Source organism: Equus caballus, chromosome 3 (assembly GCF_041296265.1).
Source record: "Equus caballus isolate H_3958 breed thoroughbred chromosome 3, TB-T2T, whole genome shotgun sequence".
In the NCBI taxonomy this organism is placed as follows: Eukaryota; Metazoa; Chordata; class Mammalia; order Perissodactyla; family Equidae; genus Equus; species Equus caballus.
The window spans coordinates 106,779,591-106,796,158 of record NC_091686.1 but is presented as its reverse complement, the minus strand read 5'-3'; the positions used below and the strand labels follow the sequence as shown (position 1 = coordinate 106,796,158).

General features: G+C 37.4%; 1 protein-coding gene across 8 annotated transcripts in view; it reads right to left on the bottom strand.

Moving 5' to 3' along the window:
• The window catches only part of PPARGC1A (PPARG coactivator 1 alpha), a 608,099-nt gene that overhangs the window by 31,169 nt on the left and 560,362 nt on the right, over nucleotides 1–16,568 (bottom strand). For all 8 annotated transcript variants that reach the window (XM_070262537.1, XM_070262538.1, XM_023638288.2 and 5 more), the window contains 5 exons: nucleotides 9,110–9,304; nucleotides 6,940–7,062; nucleotides 5,868–6,072; nucleotides 1,642–1,687; nucleotides 1,459–1,532 (listed from right to left, as the gene is read on the bottom strand). In XM_070262537.1, coding sequence (XP_070118638.1) covers nucleotides 1,459–1,532; nucleotides 1,642–1,687; nucleotides 5,868–6,072; nucleotides 6,940–7,062; nucleotides 9,110–9,304 — 643 coding nt within the window. The remainder of the gene's footprint in view (nucleotides 1–1,458; nucleotides 1,533–1,641; nucleotides 1,688–5,867; nucleotides 6,073–6,939; nucleotides 7,063–9,109; nucleotides 9,305–16,568) is intronic.

Below are 16,568 nucleotides of genomic sequence, written 5' to 3'. Positions count from 1 at the left end.
GCAGTTTATGCCGGGAAGATGAATGGTTTCCCAGTCAGCACCTTTAAGTTCAAGGCAAAAGTCTCAGTCTTATACCAAAATTTTGATATTTGAATGTATATCTATATGTTTTAAACAAAAGTAAAATAGCAAAACTACGTACACTTTAATCGACTTTTTAGATAAACCCATCAGATACTCATTCTCACTGGTCAGATAAGAAAGCCTCTACTCCATATAATACATATGAGTAAAAGTTACTTATCATATGTGTAAATTATAATTTATTTAAGAAATGACATGTGTGTGCTTATAAGTGAATATATGTATATGTATGTATGCATATAAAGATGTATTTGTATATGCATATACGTGTATAAACACACATAAAATATATATAAATACCATGAAATTAACTACTCTACTGCTTGATCAAATCACGCAGTCATGCAATAGACCTTTCATAAGGAGGTAATTTAGCAAGCTCAAAGTGTGAAATTAAACTTAGTGACAATGACCGCAATCCGTGTAGGCACCATAGCTCTGGTCGACAGCCTCTTGTTTAACTTACTGTTCCTTTCCCCTTATCAGCAATGGCCAGAGCCAAGGAAGCTGCTGTTCTGACATCCTGAAGTGCACTTCCTGGGGGGTTCAAGCATCTAAACTCAAAGCACTTAGTGCCAAGGGACCATTGACAACCAACCTAGAGGTCTCCTTGGGAACGCCTTCAAGATTAACAAGTTTCTCAGGGACTAGTCCAAGTTTTCAAAACTCTTTCCTCTTCAATATGTAAAGTGAAGACTCGCTAAATGAGTTCAGAAGTCCAAATGGTGAAGGAAATCGTTATTGTTTAAAAGTGTACAAGAAGATTTTGTTTTGGTGAATGGACATATTTTCATTTTTCTCCTTTGCTGGAAAGATATAAAAATGGTAACATATAAGAGAGTATTATACTGTTATGTAAGGTGGAATGTGAGAAAATATTCCAAGTGAAGCACTGATAGTTAGTAAACCTGGTTCAAACCTTTGCTCCTTGCTTTCTAGCTCTGTGATCTTGGACAAGTTACTTAACATCTCTGAACCTTATTTCCTCACCTTAAAAATGAGAAACTACTACCAGCCTCATGAAGTCATTGTGAAATTAATCAAAAACACTTATATGCCTGGCACATTTATTGAGTGGGAAATCAATAAATGTTAATTTCTCCTCCTATTCAAGTTTTCATGTCTTAATCCAAAATAAGGTTATTTGAGGATCCAAAGCAATTGTATACATCAGAGAGTCTTACTCAGACCTGACCGACAATAAATGTCTTCTCTTAAAAAAATAAATAAATAAACTACTGAAAATATGTATAGATAACTTCTTATCCAATGTTGTTTATACTCTGTTAATTTCATTAGTCACATAGAGAATAGACTCTATTATTTAATATATAACACACACACACAAAATTCCAAGTGAAATGTAAGGCTTACCTGCAGTTCCAGAGAGTTCCACACTTAAGGTTCGTTCAATAGTCTTGTTCTCAAATGGGGAACCCTTGGGGTCACTGGAAGATATGGCACATTTATAAAAACAAACTGAAATGGAGTTGCTGTAGCCAAATGTATTAGAACCCCCTTCCCTTTCTGAAAATGGTTACATTTCTTAATACTTACTTTGGTGACTCTGGGGTCAGAGGAAGAGACAAAGTTGTTGGTTTGGCTAAAGGAAAAGAAAAGGGAAACTAATTATGAAATATTGAGTGTTTTTAAGATTTGTCTTCTTTCTACTACAGTCAGGTTGGAAACTGGAAACTGGAAAAGTAAAGTAAGGAAATTCTGAATATTGGATCAAAGTCAGACAATAGTCCATTATGCTAAAATGAATTCCAAACAACACCGCATCAGTAAACTATCATTCAAAAACACAAAAACAGAATTTTCCCAAAACTGTAGCATCCTTGTTAAGGATACCACACTTGCATCAGAGAGAAAGGATGTTTGCCATTTTCATTTTGAATACACTACAGGGTTTGTTTAGACAAGAAAACAGCAGAGTAACTACAAGAGGACGGAACGTTATGAATATTCAGTCGATTTTTCTCCTAAGATGCATAATTTTATATATAGCCCTGAGAATAGGTTCTTTCTATGAGGCCAAAGGTCATGCAATAACCATTCCATTCACAGAAAATTAATTAAAAGATTGTGGCAAATTGTGGACGTTGATCCTGATGGTTTAAAAGGGGTTCAGATTCCCAAATATGGTAGACAACTAAAATAAGATACGATGTTTCTAAGTTGAGAGACCTTTAGACTTGCAAAGAGAGCTCCTCTACTACCTTTTATGCTCCTAGATCTTACCTCCTACAGGAGGCATTTCCCAATTATGAAGGGTGGAGTAAGAATCTTCTTCTCACTCCAAAATTTCAATTGCTTCTCCTTGGCAGTCTTGTATTTTGAACAGAAGGAGGGGAAAACACGATGAGAAACGTGCTTGGGATACACATCCACATATTATGTATACATATGCTTATCTATAAAGATATATTTATATGTATGTAGGTTTATCTCAATTTTTCTCATTAAAATAACTACTTTCAAGAGGTCAAGAGGTAGTCTTTTACATAATGAAAATCATAACTTGAAACAAAAAAAGTCTTTAGAATCAACTTTCTTATTTTATGGATGAGAAACCTGAGACCCAAAGATGCTAAATGCTATTTCCAGGGTCATAAAATTAGCTACTGGCAGAGTTGGCCCAGAATATGGTTTCTTTCTCCTGTTATCAAAAGGAATTGCATTCAATACATATTAAAGTAAATTAATCAACCCCAGTAATTAAGGTCTTTTGAAATGTGAAAATATTATTTATGTCCAAATTAGGCTGAAATTAGGTACTTTACTTGGATAAATAGTATTTACATATTTAATTTGTAGATTTAGATTCAGTTTTTAAACAATTGAATGGTTTACCATCTATCCAATGTGCATCCAAGTAATATGAAGCTCATGCTGTCTTCCACAAATTAGGTACATTGATTGATCAGCTTTTTCATGTATACAGATAAATGAACTGATTGTACATTAATTTTTTTTGTATGTCTGATATAATGAGCCTTTCAAAAAGAACAAACTTAGAACTTTACCAACTTTTATGGCACTCAGCAATTAATTAGGATAATGCATACAGTCTATAGAAAATATCAACAGATATGAACCATGTGCCATGTCACTCACTAAATGTATATTGAAAATCAGTCACTGGAATTCTGGTTTTCAAGGTGTGGGGTAGGCTACCTGAAATGCTCAAAGGAAGACCCCCAAATTTCTGATAGTTGAGTAGAGGTAAGGCAAAGGGCAATGGAAAGAGAGGAATAGGCAGAAGCCATATTTAATGGGACCAAAGACAAACAGGAAAAGAAGGCCATAGGAAGGGTACAACCCCAAACCACACACAGAATTTAATTCCTGAATAAGCCCACGCTCACAAAAGCTACTGCTAGAGGGGCAATTGGTTTGGTTCACCAGGAGTTTAATCCACGTTGTTCCAGTGACTGGTAGACCAGAGAATCTAAGATGCTTGAGGGCAGAAATGCATGTTTACATACAGATCGTGATATTTTTGATGAATGAATGCATTCACAAATGAATGAATAAATGGGACACCAACATGCACTAAAGGCCACACCGCAGACTATTATCCTAAGGAACTGAAAAGAACCTGACCCCGCAATGTTACAGAGAGTACACACAAAGTTCAGTGAGAAAAATTACTATACATTAAGAAAGGAAATCTCAGTAGATTCTTAGTTATTGTTTCTAATTGCTCATATATTTTCTACTTTGAAATTTGAATAATAATTTAAATTATTAAAGCTAAGTATTCATTTCCTGTTGGTTATTAACAGCCAGCCATATTTATTTTCTTTTAAGCCTTTAATAACTTTTTTTTTTTTTTGGTCAACAGGCTTTGTTCTGGGATAAGCTTTTTTTATGCCTCACCACAGACATATACTTTAAAAAAAAAAAAACCCACATACAGCATGTCTTACTGAAAGAATATTTCCTCCAAGGCCAATTTAATTTCTCACTGCTATGATTTGTAACAGTTTACAGAAATATTTAGTGGTAAGTGGATGTAAAAAATTAGAAAACCCTCAAAATCCAAAAGGACCAACTAAAATTTCCAAAAACAATTTTTAAACATATACTGCTGGACTGGGTTCACTGACTACAGGCTTTCATCGAACTTGGGACTTCAAATTCAGCTCCAGAAAATGAACGCATGACTAGGACGAGATGGACAGCAGCCCAGTGAATTCTTCAGTTCATTCACTAGAGCGAGCGCAGCTGGCTTTCCTTCACCTGCAGCCTTCAACACCAAGGAGTCCCACAACATGGCTGGTTCTGCTCTAAGAAAAACCATTCCAGCCAATGTGTATGAGGGAGTGATCAAAGTGAAGCAAGCAAAGAGCATTTGGCCCATTTCGGTAAATACATTTCTCTGAACTGACAGAAAGGAATGGAGAGTGATTTTGAGATTTCCATCAGGGCAAACCTAATCAGGAGCCAATTTAAAATATTAAAGGAAAGTTCCTGAAAATCCCAGGCTTATGGGGAGGTAGGGTGAGAGAGGGAAATTCAAAACACTGGGAAAGAAAATACTTATTAAAAACAGCAGCAACAGCATACCTGTATGAAATAATCATGGTTCAAAACAGGGAGCAGGGGCTACCACTCTGCAGCTGGAAGGGGAAGTTGGGGAAACAAAAGGAAAAAAAGAGGTGGATGTTTATAATTGCTATTTAAGAAGATGCCTAACCCCACTACAAGTTTAGAGGTAGCGTTAATGTGGAAGCTGGAATATTTTAGAGCAACAGCAGCTTTCAACAACCTATCTTTGGGCCTTTAAGACTAGAATATTTTGAGAGAAGGAGCCAAAAAGAAGGAAAATTATATCTCTGCCAAGAGGGGTTTTCCCCAAATCACGCCAATCTATCTCAGAAGTGCCAGCCTTCTAGAAACGTATGGGGATAATAAAAATCAACCCAGATGTTTAGTTTAATCTGGGCAATATTTTTTAAAATAGAAAGCAAATAAAAAAATTCCAGGAATTTCCACATCCTTATTTACAAAATAAAATCTGTGAACATAATATGTATTCTAAAAAAAGAAGAATGCACTTAATTATCAGGAGAGGCTGCATAAATACTATTTACTATTTCTTAAGGTATATACAGCAAATCAACACTGCCTCATTTTTTCCCTCTGTTAGAAGGGAAAAAATAAAAGCTCTTCAATGAATTGGCTAGCCCAGCTTGCTCAGAACTTCAATTATCTCAGCATTTAGAGATTCATAGAAACCTCATCTGATGTTGCAATTTTCCTCCTTCATCTGCCCCCCCCACCCGGCTAACATTTCAGGTGCGTTTTGGTGATTGTGAATTAGGCTGCGTATCAGCTAAATAGGATATGTTCACCCTGTGTCCAAGGAAGGATTTTTTTCCATCTCTAATAAAGTGCTGAATTCTCTTTCCAGAGAGACATGCCTGCAACAAAAGTCTGAAATTTGGGCATTCTCAGACCAGTGCATGCTTGCTTGGCCTTCAGCACCCTCACTGACAGAATGTTTGGGGTTTTTTCTCCCCACTTCTGGGTATTTATCCAAAGAACACAAAGACACTAATTTGGAAAGATATATCCACCCCTATGTTCACTGCAGCATCATTCACAATAGCCAAGACTTGGAAGCAACCTGAGTGCCCATCAATGGATAAATGGATAAAGAAGGTGTGGTGTGTATATATATATATATATATATATAATAGAATACTACTCAGCTGTAAAACAAGACAAAAGCTTGCCATTTGTGACAAAGACTGTTTTGGTCCCCAGCCTACCTTGTAAATGTTGTGACTGCGATTGTGTGTGGGACTTCTTTTTGGAGGTGCATTTGTCTCTGCTGCTGTTCCTGTTCTCTGTGGGTTTGGTGTGAGGAGGGTCATCATTTGTGGTCAGATACTTGAGAAGCTCCGAGCAGGGACGTCTCTGTGGCTTTTGCTGTTGACAAATGCTCTTCGCTTTATTGCTCCAAGAATTCTCGGTCTTAAAAACAAGGCATAAAGAAAGCTAAAATTAGTGAACTGAACCTTATCAGAATGGATATAGGTTTTCTGAAGAGATGAGATTTTCAATGAAGTGTTCAGTCTAAGTGTACTAGATCTATGAGCTGTGAATAATTGTTTGCAGAACAAGGAAAGAAAATTACATTTAAAATTCCTAAATGACATTTATGCAGCTTTTTATTTCATTTCTCCTACATTTCAATGTTCCTACTCAGCAACATGTAACTAACAAGACCCTACAGCGCCTTTACTGTGAATAAAAAAAAAATAAGCTGGTTTAAACCTTAATTTGCCACTGATTGCTGGAGCCCAGTATTCACAATTCTCTTAAGTACCCCTTAACGCTCCGTTTTCACTCACAGTGAATGGCAAGACAAACATTGTTTAATACAGCCCGCTAACCGAATTATGTCATTGCCAGCATTCCATCCAATTAATGGCGGAGATAGATCTTTTGTGGTAATTCTAGAGCAATCTTTCTCAGGTTAGACAGCTGGCAAAATGGCAATCCTGCATCTTAAAGTCACTCATAGATAATACCAGCCTATCAGCAAATTTTACTGTAGCTCACGCTACTGCATGTATTAATAAAGTGGGCAAGGAGTAACAGACGGCGAAACTTCCATTCCAGTCGTCAAAAGACAAAGCGTGAATGAACTCTTCCTAGTTTAAAGTAGCTAGAGTGCCACCTTTGGAAACGCATTTCATAATCTGTTTCACCGTTATGAAGCAACTGCAGGATCCCAGTTGACTTAATACATATACATAAACCTATCGTATGTTTTATAGTTTCAAGCAAAAGCCCTTTGTTACTTTCGTTCCTGTTTTAAAAAGTTTACGTTTGTACCTTAACAACTGCAGGGTTTGTTCTGATCCTGTGATTGTGGTTTGCATGGTTCTGGGTACTGAGACCACTGCATTCATTATAACTTAGCTGAGTGTTGGCCGGTGCCAGTAAGAGCTTCTTAAGCTAGAAACATATCAGAGAAGGGGAAAAGCAAGAAAAGTTATGCATCTTTTAAGCATTAGAATATGTTATTGACATTTTACACTTAAAATTAGTTAATTATACTTATAAAAATTAATTCTATCATTCTTAATTATATCACACCTTAGCACAATAGTGCCAAAGGAAACATATTTTTAAAAAGTAAGAAAAAGTTTGGCATTACACTACCACCGGTGAAAGTGTGTCCTTCTCCTATATTCAAGACTTAGCATTGTCTACTTTAATTTTTCTTTTAGATAAAATAAGGCAAAAGGGGGCTGGCCCAGTGGCCGAGTAGTTAAGTTCATGCCCTCCGCTGCAGGCGGCCCAGTGTTTCATTGGTTTGAATCCTGGGCACAGACATGGCACTGCTCGTCAAACCACGCTGAGGCAGCATCCCACATGCTGCAACTAGAAGGACCCACAACGAAGAATATACAACTATGTACCGGGGGGCTTTTACTGATTCAAAGAATATTTGTGATAAAAGTGTGACTATCACTGAAAAGGATTTCTAAGTTGAGTCAAGAGATATGGATTCTGGCTCAGGCAAAGCAGTTACGTCTCTTGACCTGTTTCTTCATTTGACTCCATGACCTTCCAGGACCTCCCTGCTCAGACATGCATTATGACTCTGAGTCAACAACCTCTCCCAGTTAAACCAATTGTGTGGCTGAAAATCATCTAGTACCAATGTAAAGAAATCAGAGTACTAGACAGCAAAGCCAATGACACTGACAAGTGGAGAAACTGGGGAATAAATAAGTAACAATGACTTATGAGATATTCTCTAGACCAGAAATCTCAAAATGCAAAGAAATACAAGTAGGGTCTTCATATGTTTACAAGGAGTGTTTTTAACATTTAAAAACTTAGAGATGGGAGAAAAACAACCTCTAAAAGTCATGCCAAATTGGATAATTAAAATTTGGAGGATGGCATTCCATAATTTACATAGTGCTCTTACATCAGATTTACGGCAGATGACAAATGGCTACCATAGATGAAAAGGTAAACTGTGTCTTAGAACTAATAAAATTCTGGTCAAGCACTGCACTGAAAAGAAAATTCACTCTTCATTGCCAACAAATTCAGTCTTCATTGCCTACCATAAATTTAGGTAACTTAGGTTGCAAACATGCTATTATTTTTCAATCTTCGTAAGAATTATGGATCTGAAATCTTAAAATATTGCATACCCCTTGATCTACCTTCTATTTCTAGAATTGTATGCTTAAGAATAAAACTACAAATATGTCAATTGTTATACAATTTATGATAGTGAAAAATAAGTAAGAGACTAAATATCCCACTGTAAGGGATTGCTTAATAAATTAGGACATCTCCAAATAATGAAATACTATGTAACCATTAAAAATTATGCATATATTAAAGGGGCTGGTCCAGTGGCATAGTGGTTGGGTTCGTGTGCTCCACTTCAGTGGCCCGTGGTTCACGGGTTTGGATCCCGGGCACAGACCTATGTGCCGCTCATCAAGCCATGCTGTGGCAGTATCCCACATACAAAATAGAGGAAGATTGGCACAGATGTTAGCTCAGGGCCAATCTTCCTCACCAAGATAATAATAATAATAATAATAATAATAATGCATATATTTAAAATTCATAGACATATTGATATATCTTAAAACAAGAGGAGATTTCAATCGTTTTTTTATATGAGAGGTTATTTAAAATTACAAGTGAATTTTTAGTCTATTCTTTTTGGTTGTCTACATTTTCTACCATGTTTCTACCATGAACATAAATAACACTAAGAAATAAAAATACACACACATAAACAGAAAAAGATAATTTTAAAAAAAACTGCAGTAAGTCCACATGAAGGCTGTATTATCAACATTTTTAAACATAGAATCTCAGAATTTGCAACTCTGAGTGTGCTTGGGAATTGTTTTGGCATTAGTCTAAATTAAAAATCCAGACCTTATTGTTACTACATCATACCCATGCAGCGGGTAGCCAGAGGCAACTCCAATTCCTGTTAAACAGTAGGAAGGGTTCTTACTAGAGACGGCTCTTCTGCCTCCTGAGGCGGAGGGGTGCCGTCAGGCATGGAGGAAGGACTAGCCTCATTCTCAGTGGTCACATCTCCATCTGTCAGCGCATCAAATGAGGGCAATCCGTCTTCATCCACAGGGAGACTGTCCAGTGTCTCTGTGAGGACTGCTAGCAAGTTTGCCTCATTCTCTTCATCTATCTTCTGTAAAAACAGAACACAGCAGAGAAGAAGATGTGAGTGCATTGACATTGGGAGATGAGTAACATAATTGATCAGCATAGACTGAGCATGTTTAACCAAATAAGTAAACTCTACATGAAATTTTTAATACAAAGATCATGTCTTCCTCAAATTCCAAATTCACTTTTGGTCTGAATCACACGATTAATTAATACCTCCACTGTATCAGTTTCTGATTGTCAAGTTGTCCAATTTAGCAATTTATTATGTCAGTGCTTAATACTGCTGTATATGATTCTGTCTTGTTCACAGTTGTTTTCCACATGTTTGTGTCTTGTTTCCCCAACCAAAAAAGAAGATTTAGAGAACCTCAGGGCTTGAGAGAATTTTAACCATCATCTATTTCATCTTTAGATATAGTGTTTCAATCTCCTGTATAGCATACCCATTGAAATGTTTAGATAATCCTCTGTTTGAACACCACCAGAAACTGAAACTATACCAAGAGAAACCATCTACTTTCACAGTTTCAATTATAATCTCATCACTGAACACTCCACAGTCATTTATCTCTCTCCCTGACATCTCTCCCAACTTTAGTCATAAATCTATAAGTTTCAACTGGACGTTTCCACCTGATAATAGCTTCCTCATCTCCAAAACCCAAATTTATGAGCTTTTACAACAAAACTGCTTTTTCTCTTGACTTTCCAAGCGTGGGTAACAACTCTTCAGACCTAAACTCTGGAACTACCTTGAGTCTTTATCTGGTCAGTCATCACGTAGAGTCTTCCTTCGTGAGGTCTATTAAATGCATTCATTTCTTGTGGCCAAGGGTACTATTCTTAGTGATGCAAGATTACTTCTAATGGGGGCTGTTGCAAACATAGTCTGACTCGTTTTCCCATCTCCCACATTCATTGCCACCAACACAGCCTCGGAAAGCTAATCTTCAGTTATTCATTCCGCAAATATTTCTGAGCACCTACTCTATGCTAGGGTCATACTAAGTGTTGGAGATACAAAGAGAAACGAGACAAAACTCCATCCCTCCAACAACCCTCAAGTGGAAGGGAAGAACCTGTAAACAAGTTATTGTAAAAGATAATGTTTATTTCAGCATTCTGTACAAAAACTTTCAAGATCTCCCAAACTGGAGCTTATGCACCTTGTTTATAGGGCAATGTGTTATATTCTATGCACCTGAGCAACCAGTGGCAATGCTGGGCATACAGTATAAAGAGTCATTGATTACTTGCTGAATAATATTCATTGATCTGCATTTATTTCCTAGAATATATGTTGTGTAGATCACTTTCTTTTCCTTCTTTTAGCACTTCACACTGTTTGTCCAACTTGACCTGCTTCATAAGTCTTTTTTTTTTTTTTAGGTTCTGTATGCTATGACGTGAACAATACCGGCTAAATTATTCCACATGGATTCTATTACCAAATGCACCTCAGCTGCTGACATCTAATGAAGCCAGCAGTGCCCACACTTCCTTTCTCTCTAGCACTGAACTCCAGTTAATTGACCTGACAAAATTACAAGAATCACAGAATAAGACAGCTAATCAGAAAATCAAATTGTATTACTAGAGAAATTAGGCAGGCCTTTATCACGTATACATTCTATTTTCACATAAAAATTGTTTTTCCTCATTACTGATGAGTCTCCATTCAGAAGTAAAACTACAGACTTTTCTCTTGGATTTAAGAGGCCAAGAAGAGCCATCTGTACTCATGGAAGACTTTGCTCAGCACTTTTTATATTTGCATAATGCACCTCCCCGATGCCCCTGACTTGACCTTGTGAGTCAAGTGGTTTTGGGCACACAGAGTGGAGTGACAATTGTATGAGTTTTAAGTCTCTAATGCAGAAGGTAAATTCTAATCAGAAGGACTGAAATGTTAACTTCAAAGTGGCACCATTTCCTTCCATAAACTGACTGATTTTTAAAAATCCAAACAGCTCAATTCAATCGCAAAACCTTATGAGCATTTCCCTTCCCCTTGATTCTTCTGGATCATGTCCATGCAATCTTAATAATAAAAATACTCAGAGGATTTTCCCTTATTTTCTGACCGGGATCATAATCTGGTATCCAAATATTCCAATCTTTCCCTTTTTATTTTAATTTCGATTTCCCCACACACCAAAAACTGAATTCAAGTTATTAAATGGTTCTGAAAAAATATTATTTTTAAATGAAATATATACTTTTAAATAATCTCAAAACCATGAAATTTACATCAATATAAATATCTCCATCTCAGGCACACACATGCATGCTCACAGACACACACACACACACACACACACACTTTTATTTTTCCAGGTATCCCAATTTTCAGAAGGGCTTATTTTACTGAAATTCAAAAATAGCTCAAGAAAAATAGTTAAGAATGTTTACCAATAAATGAGTAATTTTGTTTACTCCGATTTAAGTTTTGTGTTTGGCTTTCCAGCAATACTACAAGCCTCTATTTGCTTTCAATCACACAATACAATAGCGTCTTAGTTCTATCCCAAGTGTAAACAAACTACAATAATTCCAATCAAGTCAAAGTGCCAAAGAACACTTAAATTAACTAGTTCTCTCCAATTTCTTTAATAAGCCTGGGTGAATGTACACCGAATACAATGGCAGAAATATTGGAGCTTGATAATGTCATAATTAATTTACAAGATCTAATGAAATCATCAACTATTTAAATTCTTCTCTCTATTGGAGCCACAGGGGGAGGGTTTTGGGGATGGGAGATTAGAAAAGTGTGTATGTGTGTGTTTTGTGTTTGTGTGTTTTGGTATGTGGGTAGGACAGGCTGGTATTCAACCAGTATGGACCAGTAGGGCTGTAATCATTATTTACAGTCAGTGTCCGTTAGAAATGATTATTAAACCTTTTTATGATCATCCTTGCATGTGGGTGACTCAGAGAGGTGCTCCAAGACTGTATGTTTTAGCAAAGTTGTTCTTGAATTACGGAAGAAAAGAACATTATTACTTCAAATTCTCTGTGTTTTCTTTAATCAAAAAAGACTGAGAAGAAAGTTTGATATTTACTGATGACACGTCTGTGTTGAAGCTCACCAGATATTTCCATATCTAAAGTTGAGTGGACACTGCCCCTCACTGTGGCAATTTCAATTAGTTTAGCATGAGTTTCAACAATCAAACGCCCCAGCGATGGCAATGGATGTGACAAAAAAGACTGCGTTGAACAATTAATGTCACTTTCCATTATTGCTTCAGTCCCAATTTACAGAGCAAATAAATCAAAGTCGCCGCGGATGAAGCACACTAGCCTATGCACACATGTCTGCTCACAGGTGACAGGCTCTGGAAACACACCAGTCAATAAAACGACATTGCAAGATAACCTTTCAAAGACTTGCCTCAGATACTGCTTTCTAATTGTTTGAAATTATTGTCCCTACAAAAATATATTTAGTAGTACCAAATAAGTTAAAAAAAAAAGGGTAAGAAAAGTAGAGAGATGAGAAAGAGAGAGCAGATCACCAATTGGGTGGTGATCTACAGCTACACAAAGTAGAAACCAGGCGAACAGGCATTGCAGGAGAGCTCTGTGGCCATCAAGCAGCATTTGCCATGGTGGGTTTCAACCTTGGGCTCTCCTTACACATGCAAATCGGCTGCTATTCTCCCAACCTACACAAAGGTCCCTGTGACTGGAACACTTCATTCTCTAAGGGCTCTCCAGGAATAAAGAAGGCACATCCACAAAAACTCACTCATGATGTAAAGAATTTCTAGTGGCAGATGATACACATGCATGTATACTAACAACCCCAAATCGAGAATGTGCGACATTTTTAAAACAACGCTATGTTATTAATTAATGATAGTTCAGAACAGTCAACAAAATCAGAAGGTTCATTACTGCTCTTTGGGACTGCTGGGTCCTATATGACCTGCACTAAGGGTGATATAATTCAAAAGGTCCATTGAAGGAAGGTAGATTCTGCCCCTTTCGGTGCCCAGAGTCATCTCAAGATTGAAATTTGGGATCCAGTATACAAAATCTGGGCTTTCTTCCTTTGTGAGCAGTTGGCAAAAGGATCTTCCAATTGGTTACACATGGTGGGGCAGACAGTGCATTCAACTCCCCCAACTGTGCTTGGGGAGTGAATAAATCCACTAAATTAAGGAGAAGATAAGGGACTCTGAGATGCTAACTGACACCTGAAGGGAGAAACGCAGAGTGAAAACTGCATGTGGTATCCCAAAGATTTTTAAATGCAGGCTATTATGGAAGGACCATGCCCTGCTTATGATAGTAATTTTTTCCACATCTTGTAGAATTGCAATTATACTCTCTGTCCCCAGATTCCCACACTCGCTTGATCTCTGTTTGATAAAAATAGTTTAATAGCCATTTAATCACAGCTTCATTATCTTAGCTCTCTTAATGCGAATTAGGCCAGGAGAATTCTTGCCTCCTCATTATTCAAATCATCAATAAAAAGGAAACAGTGGGGTCTTCTTATCATTCATTAATCAGTTTCAGTACCTTAGGTACTGTTTACTCAGAGATCAATCTGTGTGAGAGGTCACTTAACCTCTCTGAGCCTCTACTTTTTTCTATATAAAATTTCAGGTTATTATCTGCCTAATTCCTATTACAGAACTTTTCTGCACTCATGATTTATAGGAAGAAAGAAAGAGTTGTTGATAAAGGCCTGAGAATTCGTCAAGAAGGTGCTCCATAGACATTTCCAGGGTATACGCCCATCATCTTGATTACCCATATTTGAATTTTGTTCTTTGAGCACGATCTACCGCTGACTTTTAGCACTGGCCCAGCTTCCTCCCAATACCCAGCATGCCATGGGCTTCCTCCTTGCCCCATCCTGCTGATTTGGAAGCAGCTAACGAAGACAAAATTAACTCCTACTTTAAGTGAGGCCTAATTAGGAAGGGAAATCTGCTAGAGTAACATCTGGTAATGTATTCTGAAGCCAAATATAAATGACATTTTTGGATTATCCACTATTTTGGATTATCTGTTCCACTAGACCCCACCAGGAATTGAAATAAATAAATGAGAAAGCAACTTTTATGACAGACTCAGGGGTTCAAACAAGGAATATCAGTGATCAAAAGAGCCCCTTTCCTGAGTCTCTAGAGGTAAAGCTCTGTACCTCTCTTTTACACACAAAAAGGCAAAAAAAGTTTGCATGTACAAATTTTGGTTTTAATGTATAAAGTTTGATTCAAGATTTGCAAGAAGCTGAATTCAAAATAAATAAATTATTTTCCTAAAATGAATTTAAAAAAAATTCAGATTAGACCACTGAAATAGAATTTGATATTCTAGCTTTTGGGTTTAAACTATTTTCATGAGGACAGATACCACTTCCCTGATTGTTTGCTGCACATGTCTGCTCCGAGTGGTCTGAGCCCTTGCTGGAGAGGTTGTTAAATATTTTGAATACCCACTGTCAAACAATGCTTTCTCTTTTCTCTCTTTCTTCTCTTTCTCTTGTTGAATGCTCTACAATCTGTGTGGTTTTTCGTGCTTGTCTCATACCCAGGCGTGGATACCAATGGCATGTCTGCCTACCTTCTCACATCCCCAAAGAAAATGGGCAAAACCCCCACATGACGCTTCCTAAAGGCTGCTCACTCCTACCCCATTCAATGGGAAGGGTCTCTACAATAACCTGCAAACTTTTTGTTTAGCATATGGAATAAAGGGCTTTGAAAATGGGATGGGCTTTTGAAGATAGAAAAAAAAATGACAAGAAATATCAAGTATACATGTGCAACAGAGAAATAATCAAGGCAATAAAGACCACCTTACATTCCATCACACACTTCTTATAAAAAATACTTCTGTTATCTCTTCATTTCTTACAAATGGCCTAAGAGTTTGCTTATTCCCCTGTTACTCCCAGGAGAGAAAATATGAGTACATTATGTGACACTATGTCAGATGCCATAGTTGCTGGAATTCAAGGTTGTACTGACATAGTGGCTAATAGAAAGAACACGAATTTTAAATTCACTATCTCGGAAACTCCCCATAGACATATAGGCTACTTAAAATATCATGAGTGTAAATGTGTCTATACATACAATGCCGCTCCAATACACACAAGTTTGCATCTCAGTACACACATTTAAAACAAGATCTATGTACATGTCCATCTCAGTCTTTTGAATGTATTCTCACACATTCAGTTGCAGTTGACTATATAAGTGTATAATCAGCACACGAATTCTTCCTCCTAGTTATCCACTCTAAATGAGAAAAGCAATGATCAAAAACTGAAGATAATTGGGGCCTGCCCAGTGACACAGAGGTTAAGTTTCCACATTCCACTTCAGCAGCCTGGACTTCACCAATTTGGATCCTGGGTGCAGACCTACACACGTTTTGTCAAGCCATGCTGTGGCAGGCGTCCCACATATAAAATAGAGGAAGATGGGCATGGATGTTAGCTCAGGGCCAGTCTTCCTCAGCAAAAAGAGGAGGATTGGTGGCAAATGTTAGCTCAGGGCTAATCTTCCTCAAAAAACAAAAAAGAGAAAGAAGAAAGACTGAAGATAATTCCTGCAAAAATAAAATGAGAAACAAGTGGAAGTAAATACAAGCAAAACCGAAGAATTCCCTCCATAGATATATTTACACCTCTGGGAGTCCATTTAATTCTTGTTAGTACTTATGCATCTATTTAAGCATGCATAAAATGTATGTTCACATGTGTACTTGGGTGCCGTTTAACTTATTAGCTTGTGTCACACACTCATGACTTAGTAAGCATGCACTGAACATGTGGAATTCGCTATCCTGAAGAGGTTACATGAGCCAAAAGTGTAAATACAGAGGTTCAAGAGAAAGGCTTAAGAAAATCCTGGTTGATACTCTCAAAATGAGCTATTTTGGCAGGTGGGGGTGGGGAAAGGGAGATGTTTCACATCTGTTTCCTACAACACGAAGAGGAAGTAAGTGAGTTGTGCCACCAAACAGGAGGATTCATAGACCTGTAAAAGTCAGCAAGGCATTCCATTTGTCCTTAAGTTTAAATGAAGAGAGAAACTGGGCACTGGAAAGAACACCAGACTGGAAGTCAAGAGAATTGATCCTAGTCCCATTTGTGCCACTAGCTAGCTGCGTGTCCTGAAGTGAAACAACTCAACTCTGGCTGCACTGCACATGCTAGAATAACTTTATGGGCTCCTAACTGGCTTCCCTGTTTTCACCCCTGCCACCCCATCCCAATAGTCCATTCTCAACCCAGAATTCCAAGTGATCCT